This window comes from Fundulus heteroclitus, chromosome 11 (genome assembly GCF_011125445.2).
Source record: "Fundulus heteroclitus isolate FHET01 chromosome 11, MU-UCD_Fhet_4.1, whole genome shotgun sequence".
Taxonomy (NCBI): domain Eukaryota; kingdom Metazoa; phylum Chordata; class Actinopteri; order Cyprinodontiformes; family Fundulidae; genus Fundulus; species Fundulus heteroclitus.
The window spans coordinates 15,729,158-15,745,452 of record NC_046371.1 but is presented as its reverse complement, the minus strand read 5'-3'; the positions used below and the strand labels follow the sequence as shown (position 1 = coordinate 15,745,452).

The following is a 16,295-nucleotide window of genomic DNA, read 5'->3' as shown; positions in this document are numbered from 1 at the left end:
AATTTAAATAAAATTAGGAATGAATTAATCCATACACACGTCCATTTCTGAAGTACACGTTTGATTAAATGTGGGCACCATCGCTGGCAGTGAAGTTTAAATTATTGAAATTATTTTACATTAATTCAATGTAATTTATATATATATATATATATATATATATAATTTATATTTATATAAATAATTATATATATATAAATAATTTATATATATATATATATATATATATATATATATATATATATATATATATATATATATATATATATATATATATATATTTTATATATATATATATATAAATTTTTTTTTTTTTTTTTTTTTTTTTTTCTGGTGCTGCCTTCCGCCAATAATTACAAACTGTCCGTGTAGCTCACATGTGAATTTCTCCAATGTGAGATCAATAAAGTTTATCTTATAAAATAGACCCTAACATCTGGTTAATCTGCACAATCAAATCCATTACAGACTAATCAGATCGACAGCTCAGGACAACGTCAATGCAATATATTTGTGATTTTTTTTTTTTTTTCAAATGAAAGATGATAAATAAGTAAATTATATATGCATTAATTTTAATTTTTATGTTAATATGTAGGGTCGGTAACCGGGTGGAGCAAACGCTGCAAACGTGTTTGGTTTAAATTTAAATGGGTGAGTGTCCGTTTAATGGAGAATGGAATCACAGGAATCAAATTATTTGAAGGGATACTTTAGAATGAGTTAAAACATTTTAATATTTCCTAAAATTGTATTATCTTGTACTACGCTTCCTTATTTGTAAGGACTTTTTGAAGCGCTTACAAGCTCCACCAACGTGGTGGTCCCTGATAACTACGCCGGCTACATAAATGATGCGGACCCACCCGGATGGCGCCGCATCGCTCAAGTTGCACTCCTTTGTGAACCATAATTTGCTCATTTGCTTCTCGGTAGAACTCCAAATCTTATTAATTTAAAACATGTCCATCCAAACGACAGAGGAGAGATAACCTGAACCTAACCTGGTGCTTTGCCGTACTCGCTGACCCGTCTCTCCCCCCCATCGGTGCTGCTCCCAGCCCGTTATGAACGGCTTTCAGCTCCCGCTCATCGCCGTGGTACTGGCGGCCTACTGCGCTGTGGGGAACCCGGAGACGCCCGCTCAGGAAGACGGCACCCCGCCGTCGAGAATCGGTAAGAGGAACTGATAACACCCATAGATGAGTAAAACACGGAAGGATTGTAGCAATGGCGGCTAGCAGCAGAGGCGGCGCTACGAGAGAGAGGGTCAGAATCAGAACCATGTCATGCTGGTACCTTCAGTGACCAAAGGGGGTTTCTGGTTGGCAGCTTATTTCTGAAAGATGAAGAGATATTGCCGCTAATAGCTGCCTGACCAGCATTTTATCAACTTTAAAAACCAACATTTTAACTAGTTCACCTATTCCATGCAATACTGCTAATTTTAATGGAAATCACTGCGATGAACCGACACGAAGTGCATAATTATGAGGTGGAGAGAAAAATTAAACAAGGTTTCCCGCTTTTTATAAATTAAATCCACAAACGTGTGAATCTGTATTAATTGCAGTTGGATTTAGGTACAAAATTACAATAATAATGTATAAATCAAATAAATCTTCAGCACCTGGATGAGATCCACTGATGTCTTCTTCCAGGGGCCCAAAAGATCCAATGACCCCTTTTCACATCCCTCACTTCACTTAAACCCACAGAAATCTTTATTTGGCCATGGTTATGTGCACAATCAAGCATTTTGACTTTAGAAGATGACCAGTGGCTAATGTGATTGTATTGAGTTGCTGCCAGAAGTGCAGTCTCTGCCTTCTAGTGTCCTCATGTCCTCCGTTTTCAGGACACGAGGACCACCTCATGTCCTGAAAACGGATGATTCTCAGGACCCGGAAGTGACCCACAGTAGACGGTGTTGTTGAGGATGATGAAGGGTCGCGATGTGAGGGAAATTTTCCGGAAGTCCTAATTTTTACTAATGTGTTATATTTGTTAAGTCATTTATCTGCCTTATTTAATTATTAGGCTTTGTGGCTGCCCCTGGAATTGTCGTTTAAAAACGTTTCATAGTACCCAAGAATACAAAGACATTAAAGCTTCTACGCTGATAACTAATCGCAGTTCTAGTTCTTAAATATATAACGCACATTGCATTTTAAAATGTCCAAGTGCTACAGGAGGGGGAAAAAAAAGCGAGTAAAGGGAAATAAAACAAGCTTTAGCCTTAAAATTAAAAAGTTCTTTTGTAAAGTAATCTTATCTGTGCAGAGCATTTTCTTCCACATGTTGGTGACGTCCCCTCAGCGGCTCTTGGCAAGCTGTAAAAAGGGCTTTGGCTCAACAATGGCGTTCTGTTTACCACGCTTCCATACAGGCTCTGAGAGGCTCTTAAGGACTCATCCTTGCTTTTTGCAGATGATCCGTTTCTGTCGGCGCCTTTAAGCCTCGGCCTCCAGCAGGCTCTGGTGCTTAGAAGTCGACACACTGCAGAAAGGGAAACTAAAATGAAGTAAAGTCTACTTGAAATGAGTGGCTTTGTCCTTGATTTGACCAGACAAATAAGAGGATCTGCCAATGGAATGAGATTTTTGGACTTGAAATCGGAACGACTCATCTCCATCATCTTGCTTCAAGTGGAATATATCTAGTTATCTTACTTTAGGGGTAAAAATACTCATTCTGCTGGCAGATAATCTTATTTACCTGCTCAGATCAAGGACACATACATTCATTTCGAGAAAGTTTTACTTATATTTCGTTCCCTTTCTGCAGCAGGGATGAGATAAGATAAGATAAGATAAGATAAGATAGTCTTTATTGATCTCACAATGGAGAAATTCACTCGTCACATCGGCTCATACAAGAAGGTGCAGAGTAGGGAAGGTGCATTCAATTATATACAGTGAATCTTCATATATACAATGGATCAGAAAGAATACCAAAAAAATACAAAAAAAAGGAAATAGGAATGGGCATATGATGTCTCATTTACATTCTTAGTGGTATATATATATATATATATATATATATATATATATATATATATATATATATATATATATATAAACATATCTATATACTTAAATATATACATATATCTATGCGCCTACTTACATACGCACCTACGCGTATGTACGTGCATATACATTGAATACATTTGTACATACATACATACATACATACATACATACATACATGTGGGCTGACTTATGTTCAGGTGATGATAGCAGCAGAAGTCACTACATCAGGATTATTGCACTGGTTGTAGGACAGTGTATTAAATAGATTCGGCTACTCTTAAGTCTGAGGCGCTAGTTCTTAACTCTAAAACGAGGGATCAGTCTTTGCCAAAAGTGGAGGAGTTCGGGTCAAAACAGGTCCGCCTTTTGAATAGCTTGGAAATAATGAAAATGAAAAAAGTAAGTTAAGGTTTTAGAGTGGCCTAGTCAAAGTCTTTCCCACGGCACTGTAACAATCGAGGCTTTTTGTAATCTTGTCATTATGAGTGTCTCAAGTTGCTTAAATATAGCAGATATTGCTGATGAATCTTTTCAGTTTATCCACCTTTCATACAGATGTTTATTGACCTAAAGAGAGACTATACAAGATGTTTTTTAAGGGTTTTTTTGGGGGTTAAAAAATAAAAAAAGACCACTTTAAGCTGATGAGTTGATCCTCATTTGATTTCAGATGTGTTTAAACGATGCAGATATCCTTATGCCCGCCTTTCTCTGTCCTGTGCGCTGCAGCTGTGGTCGGCGCGGGGATAGGAGGCAGCGCTACGGCGCATTTCCTGCGACAGCACTTCGGCCCCGAGGTGCAGGTGGACGTGTTCGAGAAGGGCGAGGTCGGAGGCCGTCTGGCCACCGTGACCGTCAACCACAACGAATATGAGTCTGGAGGGTCCATCATTCACTCCCTCAACCTGCACATGCAGGAGTTTGTCAAACAGCTTGGTGAGTTGAGACCAGGGGTGTCCAAGCTGTGGCCCGGGGGCCAATTCGTGGCCCCTTGGCTGATTTTGTGCGGCCCTCCAACTGAATTTCAAGAAAGATTTGGCCGAACCAGCGCTGGCGCCACTGCAAAAAGAGAACTAGAAATAATTAAAATGTTCTTAAAATCAGTGTATTTGTCCTTGATTTGAGCAGGTAAATAAGATGATTTGCCAATGGAATAAGATTTTTGCACTTAAAATAGGAACAATTTATCTCAATCATCTTATTTCAAGTGCAGGATGTCTAATTATCTTATTTTAGGGGTAAAAATACTCATTCCATTGGCAGATAATCTTATTTACCTGCTCAAATCAAAGATAAATACTCTTAACTTTAAGAACATTTTAATTATTTTTAGATCCGTTTTTGTAGTGTGGCTTTTTGCAGATGGAAACTTTTTGATTTTAATTGGGGTAAATTCATTATAGACAAGTCAAAATCTTACAATTGAACATTCAATACAACACACATTTGTCTTTAAATAATGATAATCATCGTTATTGTCATTGCATTGTACATTTCAGTGAAATTTGTTCTCTGCATTTAACCCTAACCCCCTTGGGGAGCAGTGGGCTGCCAGGGTGCAGTGCCTGGGGCGAAATAAGGGGTTAAGGGTCTTGCTCAGGGACCCACTTTTTAATTTCGCTTTACTTTCCTAGTAAATAGGGCGACTTTTACTCAGATGCAGACTTTGGTGCATTAAAATCTGATTGGAATTCATTTACTTTTCTCAAAATGATCATATTCTGCAAGGGAGGGTTAGCATTTTTGGTTATGTTTTGTCATTTTTTGTCTCTCAAGCGCTTTCGATTTAACAACTTTGACCCAATAGGTGAAAAGTTTGGACACCACTGGTTTAGACACAAGGCAGGAAAGGAGGACGATGGTTTTTATAATGGCAGCGATATGCAACGGGAGCATTTTTATTGTCTTTTCTGTTCTCACATTGAGTCTCGTTCACAAAGCCTCTACCCTGTCCTCTCGTTATCTTCGCTTTTTATAAATGACAAAGCAAAACTCGCCAAAGGCCAAGAAGATCAAATTTCTCCTCTCATCTATTTGTGCATGTTTGTCCCCCCCGAAGGTTTGAAGTATCGGCGTAACGTGGCAGGAAAGACGGCCGTTTTCAACGGCGAGGAGGTGATTCTGGAGGAGACCGACTGGTACCTGCTGGACCTGTTTCGCCTGTGGTGGCGCTATGGAATCAGCTTCATACGGCTGCAGATGTGGGTGGAGGAAATCATGGAGAAGTTTATGAGGTAAAGCTAAAAAAAAAAAAATTGTTAATATAGCTGCTTGTTGTTCACCCTCAGCAGCTTCTTGCTAACCTGACTCAAGCCAGACGCATGTCGCTCCGCCTAGCTCCACTCACATACATCTGGGACACCGCCATAGGAATTGCCTTTATTGAAGGCTGGGCCTTATCAAAAATTCTTGCATATGATTGGATAAGCCACTTGTCTGTCATCTTTATCGACGTGCTATTTCAACCACTCACACCGAAGCCAACCCGTGACGCTGTGAGAGCGACGCAGGAAAACAAAAACTTTTTTGTTTTTTTTAAATGTGTTTGTGGCTCTAGAGGCACGCATTTTATTGACAGTGAGCTGACAGGAAGAGGGGGGAAGACAGGCGGCAAAGCGCCGCGGGTCGGAGTCGATCCCGGGCCGACCGCGTTGAGGACTAAAGGCCTCCTAACATGGTTCGCGCTAACCGCTAACGGTTAGCCGCTAACCGCTAACGGTTAGCGGCTAACCGCTTGCCAAACAAAACTTGCCAAATCCGGTCGGGAGAAGGGCGAAAACATGGTTTCCACCAACAAAAGCCTTCAGAGGCGTTCTCTGATGTTCTTTTAATGAAACAATATTAGGTAGATTGGACAACACGGAAGAAATAGCAGCATCAATGTTAACGCTTGCTTCCTCGACGAGCTGCCATTGCTATCAAAACAGTCTCACGTCATGGTCGCGTCTCCACTACGTCACATCCATGAAACTCCAGCCCTGCGTCCTGATTGGCTGAACAATAAAATTGGTTGAAGAAATTACTTTCAACGGGCGATGTCCCAGATGTATGTGAGTGGAGCTAGGCGGAACGAAATACATCTGGCATGAGTCAGGTTAGCTTCTTGCCAAGTCATCGCAGTTGTACTTGAAACATCAAAGCTTTGCTGTGTAGTCGCCTTTTTGTCACTGGCAGGAAAACCTAACTCTGCCTGCAAAGTGAATTCTCGCGGTATCTGTGCGTTCACAAACACACGAGAATCCATCTTGTCCCGCTCCGGCTTCAACTGTTAGTGTCCGAACAAAAAAAAACGGTTTGGGCCAATCACGTTGCAGTATTTTGGTTTAAGGCGGGACATGCCGGTGCGATGAAAAGCAAGTTCGGTTGAGCCCGCGTAGCTGCTGCTGTCACATCCGTTTTATAAGTGCCTGACCAGCTTACCTTCTTGTGGTTTCTCAGGACGTCTGCTGCTCACGTTTTCATTTGATAACGTGATTGGCTAAAACCTGCCGTGGGTAGGCGGGCCCCGGGCGTCGCTCCGCCCAATCAGCTTGGAGAGTTCTGCTGAACGTCCCTCCTTTCCCCAAATGGATTCAATGGGGGCGGTACCAGATTGATGATGTGCAGAACGGAGAGTGCTGCACATCATCAGTCTGGATAATTAAGTGAAACAAAAGTGATGCATCCTTTTCTAGTTTTTATTTATTTATTTTTTTTACATTTTGAAAATCTAAAAACATATCTCAAATTTAAAGCGGGGCTGGGTTATGAGACAACATCTCAACTTTTGGTTAAACAAATGATGATTTCTAATCTAAAATCCTAAAATTAAAAGGATGGCATGACTACAATTCTACTAAAATATGGACGTCCATCTCCTCTGACAGGGCGGGGCGAGGTGAGCATTTATCAGAGAAGCACCTGAGAGGCCCAGTACTAACCCTGGAGGAGCTGCAGAACCATAGCTATTGGCTGTGTTCTGCAAATATTTGGCTTTTATGAAAGAGTAGCAAGACTATATTAGCTGTTAAAGGGGATATATCATGCAAAAATCCACTTTTTTAATTTTATTTTAATGTAGTCTGTTCAGGAGCTGTGTAGATATCTTTATTTTTTTTTATTTTGGGTCATAATTTTTCAAGTTCTATATTATGATTTTTGAACAATAACGTCACATTTGCTGCTTTAGCTGCTAAACAAGGTCATTGGCTTCCAGCTAACCAATGTGGCGAATAAGGGAAAATGTTCTGTTGTTGGGTGTATTAACCCGCACAAGTCATTACACCGTCCCCCAGCGTTCCCCAAAAATGGCTGAACGGGGTGTGGCGCCACAATAATGAGGAATTTAGACCAAAAGCGCTGCCGTTCCACTTTATATAGACCACAACTGAATGATGGAAAGGTGAAAAGGAAAGCGTTTAAAAGCAGGTTATGTCCCCGTTAACTCAAACGACCATGCAGGACGGTGGATCACTTTTACAGACAGCTCCCTACTTGCACGTATAATGTTGTGCATCGCCCCCGCTGTTACGCTTGCATGCACAAACGTGCGCACGATGCACACATGCGGCAAAAACAGCACTTTGCAGGGTTGAGCATTTAGCAGCTTCTACAGACTCGCTGTCGTTGTGACAATGAGCCGTTAATCCTGAGCACGCCGATCCCACGGTGAAACACGGTGATGATGGCCGCTGGCTGCAGACGTTTAAAACCGGGGCGGAGGAATACCTTCCAGCAGGGCAGGGACCTTAAATCAAAGCTTAGTCGTGCGTCCGGCCTGACAAAGTCAGGACCTAAATCTCATTAAGAATCAGACTTGTCAGTATCTAGCTGTGCAACGCTGGTGAAGACGCCACAAAAGGCCTTGCATCTGTAACCGTAGCAAAATGTGGTTTCACACAGTGTTTATTCACTGGGTGCGAATGCAAACCACATTTCAGACTTTCATTTGTGACATATAAAAATCAGGTTTTGCAGCACACAGACACATCTGCATGATCCTTTTTCTTAAACTAAGAATTATATGTTACTAACCAAACTAAAACCAAATATCAGAATTGGTCGGGATGTGTTGTGTCTTTTAGGCGTCCCGTAAGTTCGTGTTGCTACATGAATCGTTCCTTCATATCTGCATTTTTATTCATCGGTGCCCGTATGCACGAAGATTCCTCAGACAATAAGTAACTCTTAGTGACGTCATTTTAGGAGAAATTGTAGAATTTCAAGAAATTCTAAGATTTTTCTTTGAATTTAGGAGTAGTGAGGAGGACTTTTAGCGAGCCTAAGAGTGTCTACGGTGGAAACACAGAGAGCTGATTGGCTGATCCACCGGCTAAACAGTAGATGAAATAAGCACATAAACTTCTATAACAATCATACGGTTATAAGATAAGATAAACTTTATCATCCCCATAGACGGGAAATTGATCATTTTATTGAGGGTAAACACATATTAGGAAAAATATTGAATCATGAATAAAAAGTGGTGAACCTTACAAAGAATATAAAGAGTTGAGAAAGCATTTTCTTTATTGCGTGATAATGCCATCTCCTCGCTTTTGACCGCTGACGAGTAAAAATAAATACGCAAATCAAATGAATGACGAGGTTATAAATAAGGTCCGTTCAAACATATTGATGCTGTTGGACAATTTTGCTAAATTGATCACTACGACCGCATTTTTTAAATTCTTGCGCTATCAACCAATCACAGCTCTTGAAAGACGGCGTCACACCTAGTAGCGGGGTCGACCGCGCCTCCTCACTCATTTCCTTCCTCGTTAAGAGAGAGAAACCAACCTTAAACAGAGGAAGAGGCCTTAGGTTCCAACTCTCAAAAACCTATAATACAGCTATAGGGTTAATTCTGGCCAATCATCACCTCAGTTCTCACCCTCATATGGGTGATCAAAACATCATTCCTTTAAACCAGGCCAATAACAACCCTAACGACTCCTCGTTACAGAGGAGTGGACCAGTTTCTGTTCAATCTGCTGGCTAAATGTCTTTAACGACCGCCCATTACTAAGGAGTGGACCTGTTTCTGTTGTATTTGCATGTTATCTAAGCCATTACAAGGCCTTTGTTAGGCAGTAGTATAAAGCTTGTTACTCATCATTACTCCAGACTTTTTGAATTGAGAAAGCTTCCTGGAGAGGAAGCGAAACGTCTTCAACTACAAAAAAAACAAGTCCAGTTGTTTTGTTTTTTTTACTTGTTTTTTTTTGGAATGACCATGACCTGGATGACTGAGAATCTTCACTAGCATAAAGATGGATTCCACACATATGATCTTTCACTGATTTATCATACCTAATCTCATTTCTTTTCTTTTTTTTTCACTTTTTAAATCAAGCATTTTGGATATTTGGCAACTATATCTGCTAATGTGGGACAGTTTGACTTGCTTGCTACAGTCTTCATCATGTGCCTGAAACGTCTACAGCTTAAATCACTGGAACGCCCTAAGCTGCTGTGTCACACGCCGAGCTTTAGGTCTGCCTGAATCTACCAAAGCATCCGCATGGAGGAAATGAATAAAGAGAAATACATTTTTTTAAGATAAAGAAACTACAGATTCATTCAGTCATAAAAGAGACGTCTCCTTAGCTGTTTTGAAACCTTTACCAGCCTCAGAATTAATCTGTGTCCTCCCTTTAGGACGAGATCTATCAGTATATCTCCATCACTCCTCATTTCTTGAGCTTTTCACTCCTTTTTATTCCGCATAGTTAATTGATCGTTTCGGACAGGAACGAGAGCAAAGTGCTGGCCAGTGTTTTCCAGATTTGTCTGCTGATTTGTTCTCTGACTGTGTAGGATTTATAAGTACCAGGCTCACGGCTACGCCTTCAGCTCCGTGGAGGAGCTCCTGGACTCCCTGGGCGGCAGCGGCTTCATCAACATGACCAGAAGGCCGCTCTCCGATTCGCTGCTGGAGCTGGGCGTGTCGCAGCGCTTCATCGACGAGGTCATCGCCCCCGTCATGCGGGTCAACTACGGACAGAACGTCAGCATCCCCGCCTTTGTAGGTCAGCTCAGTGCGAAGAGGAGGAGGAGGAGGAGGAGATGATGAGCAGGGGAAGCGACAGGACAGGAACTGGTGGCGGCGAGTTTAGGAGGCAGCGTGACATAAGCACCCACGTCGCCGCTGATATAGGTCAGCTCAGCGGGGGAAGGAAGAGAGAAGCGGGGAAATGAGCGCGAGGGAAGCTGGAAGTTCAGAGATGAGGAGGGGAAAGAGAGGTGAAAGGAGGGGGGGGGGGGGGGGGGGGGCAGTGGGACCCGGAGAACAGGAAAGTGTGTAGGCAGCGGATAATTGGTGTGTAGCTCTTGGCTTCATTTCTCCCGTGTGTGTTTCAGGCGCTGTTTCTTTGGCTGGCGCCCAGAACAACCTGTGGGCGGTGGAAGGAGGGAACAAGCACGTGTGTTCAGGACTGCTGAAGATGGCTAACGCCAACTTACTGAAGGCGCAGGTCAAATCCGTCTCCCCCGTCCACACGGGTACTCCTCTGATCTTTTTCTGAAGATTATTTTAATCTACTAATCCTGTTTAATTGAGATTTTTGGGTTGTGGTGCGCTGCCCAGGCGTGGAGAGGATTAGCCATTTAGAAATGCAGGGAGTCGGGTCATGAAAAGCAGCGTTGTGCTCGTTCTTCCTCAACAAGAACTAGTTATGAACTCAGCTTGGTTAAAATGAACTAGTTCATGTTCGTAGTTTACCAGCGGAAAGTCTTTAAACTAAGATTCAACGTGAACTGGTTTTTGTTCCTTATTAGGAATCTGTCTCAAATAAAGTAAAAAAAAAAATGAATGTAGTGCATGTTTAAGTTGTGCAGAACTGATTATACCATTACTGTGTTAATTTACAAAAAAATATTATTATTATTATTATTATTATTATTATTATTTTGCTAAAGCAATGCACTAAGAAATCCTATTGCAATGGTTCACACTATAACCATTTAATTGCATTAATATAAGATTCATATTTGTTATTGAAAAAGAAAAGCATTAATAAATTTGTTAGAAAGTGTATTACTTATGTAATAGCTTGCAGTGATTGCTCTAATGTTTAAAAATGTATTTAAATACGAAGCTTTGTTGAAACAGATTTGTTTTTAAATCTGCATTAGATTTTATTGTTTTTGGGGCTTTTAAATATATATTTGAAGGATTGTTGTTGTTTTTTTCAAGGTGGATTGACAATACAACAAACAACTTGAATGATTTTTAATAACAGCAGTTGCGTGCACAAGTTTGAATTTGTTGGGCATTTTCTCCAATCAACACTCAAAATTATTCGCACTGGTCCGAGCGTGTGGATACAGTTTGGGTAAATGTCACTCAGCAGGTTTTATGTTTTGCCAGCAGCCATTCTGGTGTAACTCCTACTGGATATTTGACCAATATACTGATTGCTGGGCTTAAAACTTTCCTTTTTGACAAAGCTTGTATAGTTAGAGTGCCTTATAGCCTATAGGCTTAGGCTGCTGGAGGACATCAGGGTCTATTTTTCTCACTCTGCTGAATTCTCCTACTGCTCTCCAATTTGCATTACTTCTTGTTATTTCATCTTTTACTTTTTTATTGTCTTTTTTTTTTCTTTTTTTTTCTGGTCTGGCGTTCTGTTAGCTGTGACATCATCCAGGGGAGACAGATCATCCTCCATTACCATATAACATAGAAAGGATTCCTGGCTCAATGTGTGCTTTTTGTGTCTCTGTCTTCTTTAACCCCCAGTCGGTCGAGGCAGATGACCGTTCACACTGAGCCCGGTTCTGCTGGAGGGTTTTCCTTCCTGTTAATGGGGAGTTTTTCTTTCCACTGTCGCTTCATGCATGTTCAGTATGAGGGATTGCTGCAACGCCATCAACAATGCAGACGACTCTCCGTGTGGCTCTACATTCTTTCAGAAGGAGTGAATGCTGCTTGTGAAGACTTGATGCAATCTACTGGGTTTCCTTAAATAGGAAACTTTTTGACCAACCTGTATAATCTGATTAAATTTGACTTTGGAAAGTGCCGAAAGATGACATGTATCACGAATTGGCGCTGTATTAATAAAATTGGACTGAATTGGCGTAGTTGATGTAGTTTCCTTGAATTTGGAACGTTAGATAAACTTAATCAGAGGTCGGAGGCATCCCAGAAGCTGAGTGTTTGGGATCACTGTCCTGTTGAAACACCCAATTTCATCCACTTTTGGTTTTTTTTGCAACGTATCCACGGCAGCGAAACAGATGCTGTCACCACCATGTTTGACAGTAGGTACAGTTTTCTTAGACGTGAAGCCTCACTTTGAGTCCTCCAAACAAAACTTGTGTCCACAACAGCTCAAAAGCAGGTTTATCTTGGTCCGGAGATCATGGATGATATTCACCATGTGCAGAAAGTTCATACTAAATTAATTAGGGCTGGGCAACGATTAAAATATTTAATCGCAATTAATCGCATAATTTGCCTGATTAATCGCGATTAATCACATTGTATTTACAAACTCCAAGAATGAATTCAAAAGTAGTGTAAAGAGCACTTTTATTTTAATGTTCTGCTGCCATATGAACAAAAGTGTTGTAACATTTGTAGCACTTATCAGTAACACATATTTAGTGTAAAGCTCAACTTAAACATGTAAAACAAAAAATAGCAATAATAATAAATTAAAGCTTATTGCCACTGACAGGGAATTCTCTTTATGGGGAAAAAATCTACCAAAAACAGGCAATTTCTGAGGTAACCGCAGGGAGCAGCATTACCATTTTATGTTCAATACCAAAGTTTAACTTGGCAGTGGTTCCAACTAACTTGTTTCTGTCATATTCGATGCTGGAAGAACTTTAAACTGAAATGCTTGCTAACTCGATATGCTTGCGTTTATTTGACGTTAACACGCGGTTTTTTGTTGTTGCTTTCTCGCGCGCATATAGTGAATGGCAGGGGGAAAACAGGCAAAAATACATGGATACTTTGAAACGAGAAGCGACTTCACCGACGGCGTCGATGCAGACCCCCCCGCTCCGCACAAAACTTGTTCCGGCCGCCAACTCACCGCCTCGCCTCGCCTAAGCTCGCTCGCGGTACCTGCGGGAAACACCGCCTTCCGCATGTCAGCTGTGTTTTTTCCGGCCAGCACCTTTCTTCCTCTTTGAATCTGAGGCTTGGCTGACAGCGAGGTTATTGGCGCATTATCGCCACCTACTGTTCTGATTCAAACCCCTACACCACAGCAACAGACCTTCACAAAATAAAAGCATGTGAGCAACATGCGTTAACGCGCGTTAAAGAAAATATCGCCGTTAATAGTCTAATGAGTTAATGCGAAATTAACGCGTTAACTTGCCCAGCCCTAAAATTAATCCCAACTTTAGTTTAGTTGTATTGTCACTCCGCCCTGTAAAAAGAACATATCAAACGGATCTTTAAACTGACACAAACGATAATAAAATCGATGTCTCTGATATGAGGTTCTCACTGGCGCTGCCTTTGTTCTTCAGCAGAGGGGCTGCAGTACCAGCTGAACTTCACCACAGCATCAGGAGTCGGCTCGGAGCTCTACAACATTGTGGTGTTGGCGACTCCGCTTCAGGCTAGCGTTGGTTCTGGACTCCAGTTCCAAGATTTCGCCCCTCCCTTCGACGAGCTGCCTGGCGACTACCACGGCACGGTGGCCACCATCGTTCACGGCTACCTCAACACGTCTTTCTTCGGCTTCCCGGACCCGCGCCTGTTCCCGTTCGCCAGCGTCCTCACCACCGAGACGCCCGGCCTCTTCTTCAGCAGCGTGGCCAGCGTCTGTCCGGTCAACGTCTCGGCCGGCTTCCGCCGCAAGCAGCCGCAGGAGGCCGGGGTCTACAAGGTGTTTTCGCCTCAGTCGCTGGACAAGTCCCAACTCAAAACACTCTTCAGGTCAGTCCGGATGGTAACTGTAGGCTGCTAGCAGTTTTTAGGGATCAATATTTCTAGTTTTAGACTTTATTCTCTATCCTGTTGTGTTCTTTACTTTCTTCCTGCCCTTATGTCTTTACCTCCTTGCATCTGTCTCTTTCCTTTTTTCCTGTCTATCCTTCCTTCCTCGTGTCCTTTTTTCCCGTCTATCCTTCCTTCCTCATGTCCTTTTTTTACGTCTTTCCTTCCCTCCTTGTGTCCTCTTTTCCCGTCTTTCCTTCTTTCCTCGTGTCCTTTTTTCCTGTCTATCCTTCCTTCCTCGTGTCCTTTTTTTCCCGTCTTTCCTTCCTTCCTCGTGTTCTTTTTTCCTTTCTTTCCTTCCTTCCTCATGTCCTCTTTTCCCGTCTTTCCTTCCTTCCTCGTGTCCTTTTTTCCTGTCTATCCTTCCTTCCTCGTGTCCTTTTTTCCCGTCTATCCTTCCTTCCTCATGTCCTTTTTTTACGTCTTTCCTTCCCTCCTTGTGTCCTCTTTTCCCGTCTTTCCTTCCTTCCTCGTGTCCTTTTTTCCTGTCTATCCTTCCTTCCTCGTGTCCTTTTTTCCCGTCTATCCTTCCTTCCTCATGTCCTTTTTTTACGTCTTTCCTTCCTTCCTCGTGTTCTTTTTTCCTTTCTTTCCTTCCTTCCTCATGTCCTCTTTTCCCGTCTTTCCTTCCTTCCTCGTGTCCTTTTTTCCTGTCTATCCTTCCTTCCTCGTGTCCTTTTTTCCCGTCTATCCTTCCTTCCTCATGTCCTTTTTTCCCGTCTTTCCTTCCCTCCTTGTGTCCTCTTTTCCCGTCTTTCCTTCCTTCCTCGTGTCCTTTTTTTCCCGTCTTTCCTTCCTTCCTCGTGTTCTTTTTTCCTTTCTTTCCTTCCTTCCTCATGTCCTTTTTTTCCCGTCTTTCCTTCCTTCCTCGTGTTCTTTTTTCCTTTCTTTCCTTCCTTCCTCATGTCCTTTTTTTCCCGTCTTTCCTTCCTTTCTCGTGTTCTTTTTTTCTCGTCTTTCCTTCCTTCCTCGTGTCCTTTTTTCCTTTCTTTCCTTCCTTCCTCATGTCCTCTTTTCCCGTCTTTCCTTCCTTCCTCGTGTCCTTTTTTCCTGTCTATCCTTCCTTCCTCATGTCCTTTTTTTCCCGTCTTTCCTTCCTTCCTCGTGTTCTTTTTTCCTTTCTTTCCTTCCTTCCTCATGTCCTTTTTTTCCCGTCTTTCCTTCCTTCCTCGTGTTCTTTTTTCCTTTCTTTCCTTCCTTCCTCATGTCCTTTTTTCCCGTCTTTCCTTCCTTTCTCGTGTTCTTTTTTTCCCCGTCTTTCCTTCCTTCCTCGTGTTCTTTTTTCCTTTCTTTCCTTCCTTCCTCATGTCCTTTTTTCCCGTCTTTCCTTCCTTCCTCGTGTTCTTTTTTCCTCATTTTTCCTTCCCTCCTCATGTCCTTTTTTTCACGTCTTTCCTTCCCTCCTAGTGTCCTCTTTTCACGTCTTTCCTTCCTTCCTCATGTTCTTTTTTCCTTTCTTTCCTTCCCTTCTCATGTCCTTTTTTTCTCATCTTTCCTTCCTTCCTCTTGTCCTTTTTTCCTGTCTTTCCTTCCCTCCTTGTGTCCTCTTTTCACGTCTTTCCTTCCTTCCTCTTGTCCTTTTTCCCTGTCTTTCCTTCCCTCCTTGTGTTTTTTTCCTGTTTTTCCTGTTTTTCCTTCCCTCCTCATGTCATTTTTTTCTTTCTTTCCTTCCTTGTATTCTATCTACCTTCCTTCTTTGTCCTTCCTTTCCACCCTTTCCCCTCCCCTTCCTTTTGTCTTTCCTTCCTTCCTTCCTTTTCTCCTTCCTTTTGCTTTTTCATGTCCTTCCACTTCTATATCTCATCAGTCCACAGAATATTTCCCAAAAGTTTTGGAAATCATCATCATGTTTTTTTTTTTTTTGCCAACTGTGAGACGACCTTTGGGTTCTTTTGGTCGGCGGTGGTTTTTACCCCCAAACTCTTCCATGGATGCCATTTTGGCCTCAGCCTCTTTTTCTGCTGTTGAGTGATGAATACTTCAGTGGGAAAGTTCAACACCATTTGTTGCTGTGATTCACTGGAGTCCTGAAGCCTCAGTAACCCTTTCAGAGCTGACAGATGTCAATGACTTTGTTTTTCATCAGTCCTTGAATCGCTTTAGATCGCATGTTGATGGGTCACTTTGTGAGATCTTTCAGCTTACTTCTTGTTGTCCGACATGTCGTATTTAAGCGCTCTAATCAGACCTGGTCGGGACTTTTTAAACGGAACTTAGCTATCTAACAAAATGTGGCCAATCAAAGTTCATCTATGATTTCTTTTAAGGCCAGGTTGGTTTGGAGAGATTACCTCTATTAGAAGAAATCATCA

General features: G+C 41.9%; 1 protein-coding gene across 3 annotated transcripts in view; it reads left to right on the top strand.

Annotated features, from left to right (window-relative positions):
- The first annotated feature begins 844 nt into the window (after positions 1-844).
- LOC105939081 (prenylcysteine oxidase-like) overlaps positions 845-16,295 on the top strand; it is a 38,386-nt gene continuing 22,935 nt past the window's right edge. For 2 of the 3 annotated variants that reach the window (XM_036142949.1, XM_036142948.1), the window contains exons 1-6: positions 846-1,176; positions 3,765-3,971; positions 5,095-5,269; positions 9,834-10,045; positions 10,377-10,517; positions 13,512-13,923. In XM_036142949.1, coding sequence (XP_035998842.1) covers positions 1,068-1,176; positions 3,765-3,971; positions 5,095-5,269; positions 9,834-10,045; positions 10,377-10,517; positions 13,512-13,923 — 1,256 coding nt within the window. In that variant the 5' untranslated portion in view covers positions 846-1,067. Of the gene's footprint in view, positions 1,177-3,764; positions 3,972-5,094; positions 5,270-9,833; positions 10,046-10,376; positions 10,518-13,511; positions 13,924-16,295 lie in introns of all 3 variants that reach the window. The other variant, XM_036142950.1, reaches the window with a different exon arrangement.